Source organism: Coffea arabica, chromosome 6c (genome assembly GCF_036785885.1).
Source record: "Coffea arabica cultivar ET-39 chromosome 6c, Coffea Arabica ET-39 HiFi, whole genome shotgun sequence".
NCBI lineage: Eukaryota > Viridiplantae > Streptophyta > Magnoliopsida > Gentianales > Rubiaceae > Coffea > Coffea arabica.
Window position 1 is genome coordinate 18,029,365 of NC_092320.1, and position 17,217 is coordinate 18,046,581.

At 32.7% G+C, this 17,217-nt stretch overlaps 1 protein-coding gene and 1 long non-coding RNA gene across 10 annotated transcripts; one reads left to right on the top strand and one right to left on the bottom strand.

Annotated features, from left to right (window-relative positions):
• Positions 1-13: 13 nt before the first annotated feature.
• LOC140008531 (uncharacterized) lies at positions 14-8,162 on the bottom strand. 9 transcript variants are annotated; one of them, XR_011815943.1, is made up of 8 exons: positions 7,941-8,141; positions 7,280-7,322; positions 7,083-7,174; positions 6,888-6,999; positions 6,427-6,482; positions 799-1,105; positions 579-670; positions 14-506 (listed from the first exon to the last, which is right to left on the bottom strand). XR_011815943.1 is itself a non-coding variant. In XM_072053199.1 (8 exons), the coding sequence occupies exons 1-4, from the start codon at positions 8,054-8,056 to the stop codon at positions 6,889-6,891; spliced, it is 309 nt and encodes a 102-aa protein (XP_071909300.1). In that variant the 5' UTR covers positions 8,057-8,162; the 3' UTR covers positions 14-506; positions 579-670; positions 799-1,105; positions 6,427-6,482; position 6,888. The 9 variants fall into 9 exon arrangements, 8 of the variants coding, with proteins under 8 accessions (XP_071909300.1, XP_071909306.1, XP_071909304.1 ...); XM_072053199.1 differs by having other exon boundaries at positions 7,994-8,162; XM_072053205.1 differs by having other exon boundaries at positions 14-450; positions 579-648; positions 7,994-8,148.
• Positions 8,163-8,943: 781 nt separating this feature from the next.
• LOC140008038 (uncharacterized) lies at positions 8,944-10,473 on the top strand. Its single transcript, XR_011815453.1, has 2 exons — positions 8,944-9,095; positions 9,821-10,473. It is a non-coding gene; the product is annotated as an uncharacterized lncRNA (long non-coding RNA).
• The last annotated feature ends 6,744 nt before the right edge of the window (positions 10,474-17,217 follow it).

Here is a 17,217-nt window from a genome sequence, read left to right on the forward strand (position 1 = left end):
GGAACAAGTCTGATAGTGCAATATGCTTCCAGTAGCTATAGAAGGTGCATGAACTCATTTTTACTTCGGTTTTTTAGCCATTTTACAGACAATGCCATTGTAAACTTTAAGAATGTGTAAGTGTGACTTATCTAGACAAAATTTTGATGATTTTGGGTACTCTGATAGCTTTTTTTTCCCCATGGAGCTTGATATTTGACTGGGCAATAATGTTGCTGGTGATTTACTCGCTTGGAAAACTGCATATGGATAATATTCACGATAGTGCATTCTTCGATTCTGTGAAATTCCACACTTTTTGTGGTTATAATTCAACTGCAGGCAGGTGGCAATTCAGCAGATTAAGTGGTAGCAACTCCCCCAACCGTTATCAGCAAATCTATTGAGTTGGCTTATGATAAATAGTAGTTGCAGAAGCAACTCTTTTCGTGTGTGACAAATCACCAGCAGCTACAGAAAAACCAGGGGCATCACCTTTTTCTCTCAGATCGATCTTCTAAACTAATCTGTTGTTTAGCAATATCAGGGAAGTTACAAAGCCATTTTTAGCAGTATCAGGGAAGTTACAAAGCCATTACCGTTTTCTCTCAAGGATTGATACAGTCAGCACTTGCTCTCCTTTAGCTTTCAGAAAGTATCAATCTGATTCTGGATGAATTCCATGTTAAAGCTTAAAGACAAATTTACAGAATGAGAGTATTGTCAGGATTGGGAGTTTTCAACCGAGTGATGAGTTGGGGATTTATCTTATCATTTTGAAATCATGTCAATCAAAAGCCAAAACAATCTGAGACTTACCTCCATTTAGTAGTCCAAACAGAGACCATTTGCAGTTTCCTCATTCTCAATAAATGAACAGCCCTAAACTGATTTCACATGCTACTCACAGATAAGTCTTCTATATACTGCAGATAAGTGAGAGCCTCTAGAATGGTTCCACCTGACACTAGCATAAAAATTTGAAGGAAGGAAAGTATTTGCAGTAACGAAGGTATATAAGTGACCCTTTAAATTTGAAGAAAGCAAAAAAATAAACCATTGGAGTTTGTCTGCTGCTTTTGATCATGGTACACTTTCAGGTCACAAAATGGAATATCATTCTTCCCTGCAAACAACAATAAAACACAAGAAACCAAACAAACAATTCTTAGAAAGAAAAATAAAACACAACAAAATTTAGAAAAAGAAAAGTGTGAAAAAAAAAGCAGTTTTCAAGTTTTGGCACTTGAATATTTTCCCAATCTCAACCTATCCCATATCTAGACTCATCCAGAACTAACAAAAGTATTTCTCTTCAGAGGCAGAATCTAAAACTCACCTTGCTGAAAGATTATGGGCAATGCCAGAACTTTACAACACACGATGGTCAAAAGTAACAAGATAGAAATAGGAAGTTGGTGATTCTTTTTTCTCTTTTTCCTTCTTCACTGCCTTGGTTCTAGAAACTATTCTGAGAAAGCATCCAGTATTGGACCTAAGACTAAATCGCATCACCAACTCTGTAACACACTAAAAGTCTGCAGCATCTCCAGTTTGGACCATTTGTTAGATTGAAATCTGCAATTTCTTTGGATGAGAATTGCATAGTTATGGGCTTCTAGATATTTTCTCCAACCTGAGTTTTTACTGAGGCATTTTCACTGTAGAAACCAATTCCTAATTTAGAACCTTGGTCCCTAGATACCAAAACCACAAAATTCTTGTTAAGATAGCAAAGTTCATATATTCTTTCTGACTAAATATCATGCCCAACTTAAAAACTAAGTGCTAAAAAGGGTATACATAAAATTTGTAAATGAAGACCCTAGGGTAAGCCTATCCTAACTACTAAAATGGCTTCTTAGGAGTTAAGAGATGCCATGTTAAAGCTTGAATTTTCAAAGTAATCTCTGCCACCTTTTTTCTTTATATGCCCTAGTTGACTGTTGCCTTCTGTCTTTGTCACTCACAAAGGATAAAACAGCTTGAATGACCTCCTCTTGTCATGCTTCCTGGGAAGCAAAGTAATTGCCTTGCCTGCTCAGTCAGCTCAGTAGATTTTTGACATTATGAGACTTTAACAGCGTGTTCCACATTTCAGCTCGGTAGTCTCCAACTCTTTGACTGGTTCTCTCTCCATTTCAATTATGCCATTTATTCTTTCCAATTGCATTCGACAATCGTATTTTGATGTGGTGGAAGTGAATTGATATTCATTTCGATTATAGTGCAGTTACCTTCCTGTTAGAAAAGAGTAGCATATAGTTTGAAATCTCTGGTGTGCTTCACAAGCACAGAAACATCTTTGTTTGTACAAATAAACATTTATCCCCTCCTAGCTACTTATTTGATATCAAGAAATGGAGTGTTAGATGTTCAAGGATGGGAATTGGTTCTCAAGGTTGCATCCATGTGGTCCTTAAATTCTGCAATGGCAGGACCACCGAGCACAGAGTTTTCAGTAACCTGTAATTATATAAATTCTAATATATATACATGAATCATGATAACTTGGAGTACTTCAGTCTACTTTCTGATTTGCATGTGTCTAAATGACATTACTGTCATTAACTTATTAAAGTTAGGGGTTGAATTAATAAGGTTTGTAGAGAAGATGTTTATTTTTTAGTGCAACTCTTGTAATTTTTCCGTAAATGGGGATTTGAGTAGAGTAATGCTCTGAATATCACCTCTGGATGTTTGACTCTTTCGATTTTAACCAATGACTAATCAAATCCAAATGATAGATTAGAGAAATTAAGGAAAAGAAACGGAGGTAAGAAATTAGTTTACCTGTCGGGAATGGATAGTAAATGTAGACCTTTTCAAAGCAAATGTGGTTCCAGGTCAGTGACAGATGTACTCACTGTTTGTTTGGAGCCATTAGTGTGGAGGAAGATGACTGAAATGTGTGTTCTCTGCTTTTTCTTTTGTCTCATTAGATAATTCTTGAAGTTATCCCGTGCAATTTTCTTTCTAATTGTAGCACTCATTATAATATCATTTGGAATTTGCCCTGGGTAATTTAATGCATTACGACATGAATCTCTTTGGTTTAATTATTCTCATATTGGGTATGTACTTCTATTCTTTGCAACACATTATTAATGTTGAGACAAAGTGGTCATAATGCCCTGTTTCCTTGGTAAGTAGTAGATCTTATTTCGAGTACTATACCAATTTAGCATCTGAATATAGAACTTTTTTTGGGGTTTTTCTTTTTTGGTTTTTTTTTGGGGGGGGGGGGGGGGGGGGGGCTGTGGGGAGAGAAAGAGAGAAGGAAAAAAAGAAGAGAATCACCAACTTCCTATTTCTATCTTGTTACTTTTGACCGTCGTGTGTTGTGGCATTGCACATAATCTTTCACAAAGGTGAGTTTTAGATTTTGCCTCTGAAGAGAAATATTTTTCTTAGTTCTGAATAAGTCTAGATAGGGGTTAGGTTGAGATTAGGAAAATATTTAAGCGCCAAAACTTGAAAACTGCTTTTTTTTTCACCCTACAGCCCAACCCCCCCCCCCCCCCCCAACCTTCCCACCAAAAAAGAATCATCCCAAAAAAATTCTATATTCAGATGCTGAACCTGGACATTTATCATATCAAAATTTGAAGTACTCAAAATAAGATCTACTTACCAATGAAACAAGGCATTATGACCATCGTTTCAACATTAATAATGTGTCACAAAGCAGAGAAGTTTGTCTCTATGCCCAATATCAGAATAACTAAACCAGAGCGATCCATGTAGGAATGAACTAAATTACCCAAGGCACAAATTCCAAGTGATGTTATAATGAGTGCTACAATTAGAAAGAAAATTGCACACAATAACTTCAAGAATTATCTAATGAGACAAAAGAGAAAGCAGACAACACTCATTTCAGTCATCTTCCTCCATGCTAATGGCTCCAAAAAAACAGTAAGTACATCTGTCACTGACCTGGAACCAGACTTGCCTTGGAAAGGTCTACATTTACTATATCCATTCCCGACAGAAAAACTAATTTCTTACCTCCGTTCCTTAATTTTCTCTGATTTATCATTAAGAACTAATTTGGATATGATTTTAGCCATTGGTTAAAATCGAAAGAGTCAAACATCCACCTTTATAAACCAGGCTAGAGTCATAGGCTGACATTCAGAGCATTACTCTACTCAAATCCCTATTTACGGAAAATCAACAAGAGTTGCACTAAAAATTAACATCTACAAGAGGTTTACATTGAACGTGCGTGCAATCAAGAACTGGATGGTTTCTAGGAAAAATCTCTAGAAATTCTTTGTTCCTCCTTATTCCTGCTTACGAATTTAATACATTTTTATCCTTTCTGAGAAGTTGGCAACATTCTATTGCCATCCTTTGCATGATCTAAACACGAACCAGTATTCTGAGACACCTTTTGGAGTACCAACAAATTTCTGCTGCATCTAAAAAAGCTCTTATTAGGCACACCCTTCTTAAATCCTACTCCCCCAGGGGATCTCGCGCATGCAGTCTTGCAAGGATCTTTCTGATGAAGCTTATTTGAGGTTTTTCAAAATACTTCTCATTTGCAGGGGTAAAGACTTTTAACTCACTAACTAAATCGCTAAAATAACAAACTGGAAGTGCAGACATTCAAAAGTATCCTGGAAATCTAAAATATTCCATTTCAAGAAATCTAAGATATTTAATTTGCAATATAAGCTTTTCAAAGTATACAACTCCCCCAAATTAACATGTTATGCCATTTTGGCAATTGTTTATATTCCATTTCAAGAAAGTGGGTATATTCTAGTAATAAAGAAATAGCTCGATTTGAAAGTGAAGTTATTTAAAAGAATAACTAATTAATCATGTAAGTAGAAGGGACAAAACAAGAGTGGGGCTACATGAGACCAACCAAGTTCCCTCCATTCCAAGTAAATAGGTTAATATCCAGATAAAACTTGAGAAACTAGACTCCATAACTACTCATCAGCATGAGCTACACATCATTCTCCCCCATCACCACAGTACAACCACCCAGAAGCAAAAAGTTCAGCTTTTCACCCCAAAGAGATGTTTACAGCTGGTTAAGTGCAGTTCCCAGGCATGCAGTTCTATTTTCCATATAAATGATAAAAAGGACACTGCTAATCTAGTAAATAAATGGTGTAGGTAGCGTCCACCTTTACATAAGAATGCCCTAGCCACGTATTAACATCAAGACAAAATGATCATGTTACATATGTATACTAATAATTGTCAGCTCTCACTTGGTGACTATAGAATCATTTGTATAATTCTGAGTAAAAAAAATTCTTTCTTCAGTAAGCTAACAGCATATTTACCCTTCTCGCTTTTTCTTATCCATGTTTGTCCTTTTGTAGTTTAAAGGTGACTGAGAAGACAAAAGGTCAGATGCCTGAAGAATCTAACATGTGGAGTCTCAATTGAGATAATAGAGGTCTGAGATGAAGATCAAATCTCTCATTTATTTCTCCTAGAAACACACTTGCTTCTTTATGTAGGTTCCCAAAAAAGAATCCCTAAAGCTTAATCTCCACTTTCTAAATTTTTTGACACAATACAGTATGATGCAAGAAACACTTGTGAACTAACGTATCAATGGAAAACCTATTCAACTTCATTCAATGGGCGATAGTGACTCACATGCTTTATCACGATGATCATTTCCAAATAGGGTCCCGCATTTAAATTTTTGAGTTTTTCATTCAACAAGTAACCCTGACTACCATATAGCGTTTCTTCATTTAAATACAGTGTTTGCGTCAAAAGGAACTGCAGCTAAGTGCTAACTGCAAATCTTATCTGTTTCTTATTCTTGTTTGTTCTAACTGCTGCTCCCTCCATAAAATTACTATCAACGTATTTATGATGTTAACAAGTCATTTTCCCGTTTTGCTTATCCAAGCATATTCTTCTACATCGTCCTAGGTCTTGTGATAAAGTGACAAAGATTGGAGATGGATATCATAAGTCATAAGATCCAACCTCCTTGTATTCACTTTAATTCTCTGTAGCCAAGTTCTAAAAGTGGATTCAATATCTCACTCTAGTAACCTTGAAGAATGTTCTCCTCAACCATTTCAGAAGCAAGTACAGTTTATGAAATAACAAAGTCATCCAAAGTCAACAAAGTTCTCAAACCTTGACGACAATAGTAAACTAGTCTGTCTATTCTCCTTACAGTAACCTTCAAAATGTTCTCCTCAACCATTTCCGGACCATGTATTATTGGTAAAATATCTAAAGCATCTGAGGTTATCAAAGTTCTTAAACATTGAAGATGGTTCATAAATGCTTAGTGTTACCTCACTTAGTGTTACAGTTCTTAAACATTCTAAGTGAGGTAACACTAATAACCTTTTAGGTTATCAAAGGATGCTTGTCTATCCACATACTTCTCAAAAAGTAATCTCAAACGTGCAAACTAAGTTTTCACAAAGATAGAATGATATTTACCATCTTGCACGTTCCAAGTTGATAGAGATAAATACGGAGGTAAGTCCCAAAAGTCCCTGAAAAGTAGCATGTACAAAATAATGCAAGGGTACTAGAAAAATTATCGATTGAATAAAGAAAATTAAACTAAATAACAAAGAAAGTTGTAAAACTCCCCAGAGATGACATGTATTGTTCTCCATGTAAGATGAAAAGGCCATTCAGATAAAACATGTAAGTTTCATGTCAAGAGTAACTTTGTCTGAGCTCCGCATGAATAATTCAGAAGTCTTTCAAATCAAGGAAGTAGTGATGACAAATATTAAAAGCACTTGCCAAATGGAGAAAAAACAATAAAAAGAAAGCCAATGATTGTTTTTAGGGCAATGAAAACCTTCAGGCTCGATCACAAAGCCTTACCGTATAACAAGAATGAGTAAATTTCTCAAGAAATAATAAGCAGTGTAGGAATATAGTGTTACCTCACTTAGATTGTAACATACAATCAGCATCCTTTACTGCTCGAACAAGATGTGTTATACGATATTGGAGCTTGGCATTTTCTGCATTTAGCTGCTTTAGCTCTTTCTGAGCCTAAAAGGGATATAAAGCGAGACCGGGTAACTTTTTCAGAACTATTTGACGTACAAAAATTAGGAAAACTACACAAAGCACACCTTTTCCCTTTCTAAAGCTTGTTCTGCTTTCACATTTTCTAGCTTTGACTGAAGCTCACGAACCTTATTCAATAATTCATCATTCCCAGCATCTGAGGAAGCATATCCACACGAAGAAAAGGTTAAGGTTGAGTCAATTAGTAGATGTCAGAAAATTCAAAATGAATCCACTGAAATGCATTGATCGTTAAACCGACTTCTGTCGCTAGCAATAGCAGCTTCAAGTCTTTCCAATCGAGTCTACATGACAAAGAAGGAAATTTCAATCAGTAAAACTCCTATTGTCAACAGAAATAAGGACAGATTTCCCAAACTCTGATTTTATTAACATATTGCCGTTAAAAGCTTACCGCATCCTACAATGATTAATAATAAAAAAATTAAGTAAAAAGTAGCATTCGAATACGAGAAAATAGTATTCTGTATTTCTATAACTACATTTACATACCAAATACAAAAGAATTGTATAAATTCCACTACACAAGAGTGTGTTTAATTCCTCAAAGAGAGTTGAATTGTATACCATAGGATTTAAGTAAAATTTCTGTAGACATACAAGTCCAATTATTGCTACTCCAATTCTCACGAGGAACCAAACAAAAACATCAAACTGAAGAATCCGAAACTCCAAATTTAGATTGCTGGACTAATTTAATATCTGATTCATATATTTATAATTCGTCAACATGATTGATGCATCAGTAAAAGAAACGTCAAAATAAATTCATCAAACTAGTCTAAGAACTCCTGGTAAAGCCCTTCAATAATTGAATTAAAGCATGAGATTTGATACAAGAAAAATTAAAGCATAACATATCAATGACAAGTAATTAAAAAAAAAAAAGAAAAGAAAAGCACCAAGATTTAGACCCATAAGGTGGGGTGTTAAAAGCTAAACAGAAATCAGAAACCTCAGCCTCAGCAGCTCGCTGGTAAAAAGGTTTCAAAATTTCTGGTAGGTTGCTTTCTGCCATTGGGGTAGTTCGTCGGGGCAGTAGCCGAGAGTAAAAAGTGTCTGGTTTTCGGAGAGTTCGAGGTTGGAAAAGAGCACTACTAAAACTTTTTTTCCCCCTCTTATTTGGGTATGGGAACGGCTCAACAAAGTTGTACCAAAATGTACAACACATCTGTTTGGATTAGTTGTTTTTTTGATGTTTTTGAAAAATTTTACTGTAACAGTTTAAAATTTTTTGAAATATTTGATATAGTGTATGGATGACATGTTTTTTGAACTACTGCGTGAGAACTTAGAAATTCATCTATATTTTCCTTATACTTCTCTTATTTTGAATAAGTTAAATTATAAATTCCCTTTTCCACTCATTTTACTCTCTCAATAGGTGTAATATATACTAGAATCGAGAGTTTACCTTTACTTTTATAGTTAGCGTAAATTAGGATTTTTGTGTATTTTGGTCATGTGATTATTTAGTGAGATATGTGTACTAAATTTGGTGGATAAGAGTGAGTATTATGTAAGAAGAAGTGTGTGATTAGAAGTGCTAATAATAAGTTAAAACAGAAGTACAATAGAGTTAAAAAAAAATAGACTTGAACCGACGTGCACCGTTTTTTGCCGATTGACTACATCATTTAACCACTACTTTCTTACTCTAATTTTCTTGTTTTTATTTCACCTAAACCTCCCTAAATTAATCCTTAAGTCAGCCACCATTATTGACTAAGGAAAAAGGAAGAAAAGAAAATAAAAACAAAGAAATGATCTTAAAGTGACAAGTGTTGGCAATCCATGGAAGTTGACCAAGATATTTTCCTTTCTTCTAATCTTTCATTTTGGCTCATTTTTCTTCATTTTCCTTCATGTTGGCCGAAATTCTTGGAAAGAAAAACAAGAGGGAAGAAACTGCCAACTACATCTTGATTTAGCCTTGTTTGAGTTGAATCACAAAAACTAAACCGATTAAACCTTCACTTTGGTGCTTAGAAAACTTGGTGTGATAGAAATCTTGGGAGCTAGTAGTTGGTTCTTTACTTTCAAAAGGCTTTTGGAAGGTATAAAGCTAACACTTTCTTTCTTCTTGCTTAATCTTGCTAAGTTTGGTATAGAAACTTTTAGTCTTGGCTTACTATAGTTGATTGTTTAGTTTTTAATGGTGTAACAGAATGTTTAGATAGGGTTTTTATTTTTCAGTTTTGATTATTGTTGTATACCTAGTAAATGATGTTATTAAACTAGGATATGGAATTGATTAAGTGATTAATGGCTTGATGTTACTTTTTTGAGTTAAAAGTAACAACCCTTAAAAATACGATTTTCTTGATTTTTCAAACCAAATGCGACTTCCAAAGTATAAATCACTTTTTTATCAAAACTAAAAAAGCGAGTATGAATTTTCTAGAGTTTGATAAGTCATATGCTTACTATTTAAACAAGTTTCATTTACTTGATTTTCTTGAAACGAAACTCCTATGTTTCGAACCCTAGTAGATTTTAAACTCTTAAATGATATTTTATCGCAAATTTAGATTCCAATCAAAGAGTTGTACCTGAGCGTGATTTTGACAAGCACTAAATCTTTAGTGAGTGCGTCCAAATATATAATTGAATTTGATACTTGATTTAAATTATTTACCAACGTGATCGGATAAGATTTGCGTGGTTTGGTCGAGTAAGGGTGTACTTTATCGCACTTGCCCTAATGTAAGATATGCTTGTTTATTTGTTGCAATTGACTTGATATACTTGTGTCTGATGTGCGCACTCTCTGGAATTTCAGAAACTCTGTGGCTAGTTACTCGAGTCGAGTCGGCAAGAGTTTGGTCGATTGGGTAATGAACCCTGGGTCTCTTATTTTGTCGAATGGAGTGTTATCTTCTCGAATAATTGGTATGCTCGAATATTACCAGTCGTGTTTATTGAGGATTTTGGACCCAGTAGGGGGTTTGAATAGTGGACGGAGATTGTAATTAAGTGGTGCTCTACGGAACTGGGTACTTGACTTGAAAGTTGACGAAGTATCAACTACTACTTGATCAAACTCTGGTGAAGTAACGGGAATTTGGTTCTTAAGAACCATTCGTATCCTTATATTTTGAAATGATAATTACTTGTCGTGTTATTATTTCTTTTATGAACTTTTACACTCGCTCATTTTAAGAGTTCAAGTTTTAAATAATAGTCAACTTGCTATTCGGAATCTCACTAAGATTTAGCTCACTCTATTAGTTTTTGTTTTTCTTACAGGGGGTATGAGCGAAGGCATAAGATTGGTACAGGCTAACGTAGTCTAGTTTTTAAATTTTTGCGCTTGTACTCGCGCTAGTACTCGACTAAACTTGAATGTACCTGAATTTTCATATTTTGATATATTTGGGCATGTATAAGCCTTGGAGCTGAATTGAAGCATTTATGTATATTCTAAGTTTGAGATTTGTTGTTTCATTTACTTTCTATGGTTGTAAGTTATTCTCTTAAGGTGTGTGAGCGAGTCCTAACGAGAGTTAGGCAGGTGATCCGCTAAACCCTAGGGTACGTCTTAGGGGGAGGTGGGATCATCACATAATGTGTATTACTGTAACATTGCATTTGAAAAATTTATTTTTAAAAAAATAAGCAATCCAAACGGAGATATTTGTTCATCATGCCGCCATAAAAAAATTTAAAAAATTAAATTAAAAACACATGCACAATAGGAGTAATTGGAATAAGTCAGTAACTTTATAGTACCAAGTGTATACAAATGGAATTTTGGATGCAACTTGGAAATTTATCTACACATTCACACAAATTATGTATAAATGTAATTTTTAGTGTATAAACATATTTTTCAATTAATCTATTCATCTTTTTAATCATTTTTTTTATTTCACATTACAAAAAAATGCTACAAAATCAAAATAAATAATTTTTTTTCAAATAATAGATATCGAAATACTCCCAATATGTTGATGTCTATTTTATTATTTTTACTCCCTGATACTATTGCACTTCAGGAAAAAAATGAAAAAAAGAAACTAAACCTTAAGTTTGTAAGTTCCCCTTTCTGCTTCTTCTCTCCACATTTTGTACAATAACTTTCTCCAACTTTTCATCAACTAATTCATAGTTTTTTAAAATCAAGTATAAAGTATTCATAGAGAGTTGGGGAAGAGTCGAGTTGAATGGTAAAGTAGAAAAGATTATGAGTAGGATGTCTTGGATTCAAAATATTTCACTTAAAAAAATATTCATAAAGAGTTTGCAAAAGCTAGTACATATAAAATGAACGAGAGTTTTCTTTTAAAAAAAATCATTCAAAAAATCTATCACATTTTGTAAAATAACTTTTTTTCGTTCCCCACTTTTGAAAGTATAATTTTACATTACTTACAAATTCACTTTGATCAAATTTGATCCCTATTTAGGTTTTCAACTAATTTTTTGTCAGAATCTACCACGTGCCTTGCATATGATCATTTTTTAAGGCAAAATTGCTATTTACATAATCCAGTGCATAATTTCTCATATTTCACAAAATGAATTATTTCGTTCTTCATATTTCATAAAATGAATTTTTTCATCCCCCACATTTCACAAATTAATTTTTTCATTCCTCATTAACCATATGTAAGAATAGTTTTTGTTTTTAACCCATGCATATATCTATTTGATTTCACTATTCAATATTTACGGCCTTTTCTCTTTTGATAATAATTCATTTATTAAGTTGTATAGTAAGATCATCTAATTAATGGGTTCTATCTCAAAATTTATAGTCATGTTAATAAATTGCAGTTTAAATCTAAAATTTTTACTCATTACCTTTAAAACCAACAGTTGAATTACTTATCTTGTAATTATTTTAAAATTTGAAAGTGCCAATCACTTACTTCTTTTTATCATATTTTTTTCATCCAATATAAACATTCGATAATGTTTAGGATTCAATGTCTTCTTTATTTCAATTTTTGAGTAAAAGAAAACGAACATGAGTGAAAAATTAATAATTTTAAAAAATTCATGTAGATATCTATTTGATTTCACCAAAACAGTATATTCAGGTGAAATCAAATAGAGATATATTACATGCTATTCGTACTGTTCAGATGAAATCAAATAAATATATACATGAATTTAAAAAAAAAAAGTTATTCGTACACATAATCATTGAAGGATGAAAATTTTTATTTTGTAAAATATGAGAGATGGAAAAATTCATTTTCTGAAATGTGAGAGACAAAAAAATTTATTTTGTGAAATGTGAAAAATGTAAAAAAAAATTATTTTGTAAAATATGAGAGACTATGGATCGGATTATGTAAAATTTTATTTGACAATTTTATACTTCAAAAATGATCACGTGCAAGGCAAGTGAAAGATTCCGACAAAAAACTAGTCGAAAATCTAGATAGGGACCAAATTTGATGTCCTATGAAAGAAGACTCCTCTATGAAGTAGATTCTCGCAAATGAAAGAAGAGCTGAGAAAATATCTCTATTGTTTAATGTCCTATGACTCTTCATATTTTGTCTTGATATGAGCAAGAATTGTTAGATATGGGCATGCCTAACATAAGTAAAGTCTTCTAGTTTGTGGTGTCCAAAATTGAGAAATTATCCCGAAAGTTATTGAAAGTCTTGAGAATGAAGATTGAAAGTTTGCTTATCATATTCAAATGGTGGAAGAGTCAGATGGAGCCATTCATAGTTAAAACGGTTTCACATTTAATGATGGATTTATGTTAATGTTTAAGTCTTGACTCGTTATGTTATTTTTCAGTATTTTAATGTTAATTTAGTCATTAATTAGTAGTGAAATAATCGGCCAAGTTAAGTCTCAAGTATGGCCAGATTTAGGGTTTCCTTTTCTTGTTGGATTTTATGTTTTGTTAGTCTTTTCAAAGTCAAATTAGGAGCCTTATATTATTTCCAAATTGGATTGGTCTTGGTAGTTTAGGTTTTAATTATAAAAAACCTTCTTCTATTCTATTGTAAGACAATTTTGAGAAATGAAATAATAAAAGTGAGTTGTTTTTCCTTTAGAAAGTTCTTTGATGGAATGTGAGTTTCTTCTTGAATTGTATCAAGAAATTAAATTGCGTACTTGTGGTGTTCAAGAAACTGTATCAAGTATTTACTTTGAATACTTGTGGTGTTCAAGATAAGATAATCAAATCATCTTGTTTTTTTCAATCCAATCACCAATCAGTTAGGTTTCTAGAGACGGGTTCTCTTTAACTATAGTAAGATAGTTATTGTTTCATAATCTGGTCAAAATAGATTTTTTCGCTGCCTAATCGACTTGGTTTTTCAAGACAAGTTCTTATTAGATCAAGTTCGTATCATATTTCTACTTGCTCTCCTACTAAGTAAGCGAATGACCAAGCTAGGCCACAGCCTTTAAAGAGTCTACCCCCAACCCACTCTAATTCTCACTCATTACGCCCCTCAGCTCTAGTTGTCCTTTTAGTAAATTACATTTTGCTAGTACTCTATTTTCTCATATTACACCCATTCGTTGGCTTTTTTCTGTTGAGAGGATGTTGACAAATTGGTGCTTCAAAAGACTAGTCATGTAAGAGCACATGAGGTGTCATAATTTCCGTAACTTTGGTATGGTTCTGGTGCAGGGACCTCTAAAGGATCTCCTTTTTCATCCATTTTTCACCTATATATCAAACAACACATATTCCAACATGTGATCGATGGAAGTAAAAGGATTGTGGACCACATAGAGAGTTAGACTAATTAAGCACAAATTGCAGAAATGATTTAGAGAGAGTCTTGGCTACTTTTCCTATTGTATGCATGGTTCAAAGACTCGGCCGAGTCATCACCGTTTCGGTCCCTTCTGATACGATACCGAGACGATACGATTTCGAGATATTTAACTCACCGAGAAATCGGTCGAGATATCATCGTGAATGGTTGATACACCCGAGTCACTCCGAATCATCTCGAGTTAAATTGAATCCAACAAAAAACCTTTAGAAAAGAAAAGGAAAACAATGATTAAAAAAGTGAAACCCGAAGCCTTTCGAGTAACAACTACTAGTAGGTCACAACACACGAGAAGGAGAAGTCAATATCGAAATCATTCATTAGGAAATAAAAACAAATTTGCCAAAGTACTGATCATGTGAGAAGATGCGGTAATATTATTTCAACTTCGTTCATGTATCAAGTATATGTACCTTACTAAATATGTACTTGATACATGAACACACCATTAATATACCACTTTGCTTTTTTTTTTTTTCAAAAGCTATCACTTCCAACTTTTCTTTTAAAAGCGACAGCTATCCAAGGTGACAGAAAAAGTGAGAGAAGGAGGTGCAAAGGACAAGATGCCCAAAGCTTCAGTGAATGAGAGGTGAAATTTGGTGATACTTTCTCTCATCTCTTTTCTTATTTGGACACTTTTAGGGAAGCGAGATAGTACCTAAAATAGTAGGAATCAACTCGGAGAACTGGGATTTGTGATTGCCGATCAAACTTCTCTTTCCTATCGAAAATAGCTAGTCGTCAGCTATACTTGCAGCAGTGGCCCTTTCATTGCCCTCCCTTGGTCTTTCTTTTGAAATAAGGACTTTTCCCGTTGGTTAGCAGGTATGAATTTATTTCTTTAAGTTTTTCTATACTCATTAGTAGGTATGAATTAGAAACGCATTTGGATTAATTATAGTCCTTATGTAACGGGTCAAGGTTGGATTAATTATGATTGTGTCCAAAATAAAATTTAGAAATTTAGATTTATCTGGCTAATTTGTGTTGTTGGAATTTATTTTGGGCTAAACACAAGTTTAACACTTATCTCTCATATAATTCAAAGTACATAATAAATTAGTCCAAATTTATTTGATATTTAGTGAAAATAATAAAATAACTATTATATCTTTTAATATAAAATTTCTTGCTAGTAATTAATTTTATGAAATAACTATTAGTAGAAGTTTCATGTTTATTGAAATAAGGACTTTTTCCGTTGGTTAGCAGGTATGAATTTATTTCTTTAAGTTTTTCTATACTCATTAGTAGATATGAATTAGAAACGTATTTGGATTAATTATAGCCCTTATGTAATGGGTCAAGGTTGGATTAATTATGATTGTGTCCAAAATAAAATTTAGAAATTTAGATTTATCTGGCTAATTTGTGCTGTTGGAATTTATTTTGGGCTAAACACAAGTTTAACACTTATCGCACATATAATCAAAGTACATAACAAATTAGTCCAAATTCATTTGATATTTGGTGAAAATATTAAAATAACTGTTATATCTTTTAATATAAAATTTCTTGCTAATAATTAATTTTACGAAATAACTATTAGTTGAAGTTTCATGTTTATTGACTTTAGCTATAATAGTAATTAATTATACTTATAATCATAATGGTCCAACTATTTGAATAATTTTCTAAAATGCAGTAATAATTTTAATAAACATTTAAAATTTCGAAGTTCTTCTAATAAATGAACAAACGATCATTATAGTAGGTTTACATTATAGATAAGATTTTTAACTTATTAATATAATAGAAATAAATTATTACTATTATAAAATGTCTTAAACTACTTGTTGTATTTTTTTCACATATCTTTAATTATTTTGTGATGAAATAATCATTTATATTGATACGTGTAACAATTACAATGCCGAGCAAGGATATTGATTGGGAACATGATAAACCCATAGGTGGGAATAGAAAAATTGTGAGATACAATTATTGTAGAAAAGTAATGCATGGTGGCATTACAAAGTTGAAAGAACATGTCGATCATATCATAGGACAAGTTGAAACTTGTTCAAGGGCACCAAAAGAAGTTACAGATGTAATAAAAATGCATCTAAAGGCTGCTAAGGTTCAAAGAGCTACAATAAAAAAAGAAAAAAGAAGAAATATTAAACTCTCTGCAACAAAAAAATATATATAGAATTTCAACATAGTTGGCGACGAGGAGGACGAAAACGTTTTTGAAATTGATGAAGAAAACAGGATGGCATTGAAAAAAAAAACAGATGAAGCAAGCAATTAGAGAGAGCCAATACTTGCAATTTTTAAACAAACAACAAAGGCATTCAGTATCTGAGAGTTGACCTTCTATGTTTATGTCAAGTATTATTTGTAAACTAAAATATTATAACAAATTTGATATCATTTTATTAAATATAATTAAATAAAGTTGTAATTTATTTATTCATTTTTTATTTGTTAAACATTGTGAATTCTAGGAAATATGGGTGCTGACACTTCAAAACCAACGACTTTTGGAAATAAAAGAGGATTGTCACATAATTTTAGTGTCAGACAAGCGGATGAAATGACAAGCAGAAGAATTGACTCACATATGTTTCTCTCGAAACAAAAATCAGTCAAATCAATGTTTGCAGGGAAAAATATAAAAAGAGTCGGTAAGGCAATTTCAAAATTTTTTCATTTCAATGCTATACCATTTCATGCAGCTGACGATCCTTATTATCAATCGATGATTGATAAAATTGTCAAAACTGGTTCTGGTATTAAAAGCCCTTCAGTTTATCAAATTGAAAATGAATATTTAGACAAAAAATTTGAAGAGCTTGAGAAATATCTTGGAGATATTTATGATAAATTTTCAACTTTTGATTGTACACTTATGTGTGATGGGTGGAGCATCCATACAAAACATCCAATAATAAATTTTATGGTATACTGTGATAGGTATATGATATACCATAGTTCAGTTGATTGTACCAATGTCAAGAAAATTGCTGAATATATTTTCAAGTTAATAGACAAGGTAGTAGAGGCTGTGGGAGAAAAAAATGTTGTGCAAGTTGTGACAGATAGTGAATCTAGTATGAAAGCAGCTAGACAACTATTGATGAAAAAAAAGAAAAAAATCTATTCTAGTAATCTTGCGCTGCTCATTGTATAGATTTGATGTTGGAAGATATTGTCAAGATAGATAATATAAAAGAAACTATTACTCAAGGGAAGAAGATAACAAGTTTTATATATAACAGCAACAAAATAGTGAATCCGATGAAGATATATATAAGGAAAAGGGAAATGCTACGCCCAAGTATCACTAGATTTGCAACTGAATTCATTTCTATGGAAAGTCTTCTTCGGCATTCTACAGAACTGAAAAAAATGTGCACCTCAAATAAATGGACAAAGTTCAATAACACTACCAAGAGAAAAGCAGAAG

Excerpts from the sequence above, each read along its gene's own strand:
- LOC140008531 (XM_072053199.1), bottom strand. The coding sequence starts at position 8,056 with ATGGCAGAAAGCAACCTACCAGAAATTTTGAAACCTTTTTACCAGCGA. Across the intron at positions 7,323-7,993 it reads AGCGAGCTGCTGAGGCTGAG|ACTCGATTGGAAAGACTTGA; the intron begins GTTTCTGATTTC and ends TTTGTCATGTAG. Across the intron at positions 7,175-7,279 it reads TGCTATTGCTAGCGACAGAA|ATGCTGGGAATGATGAATTA; the intron begins GTCGGTTTAACG and ends ATGCTTCCTCAG.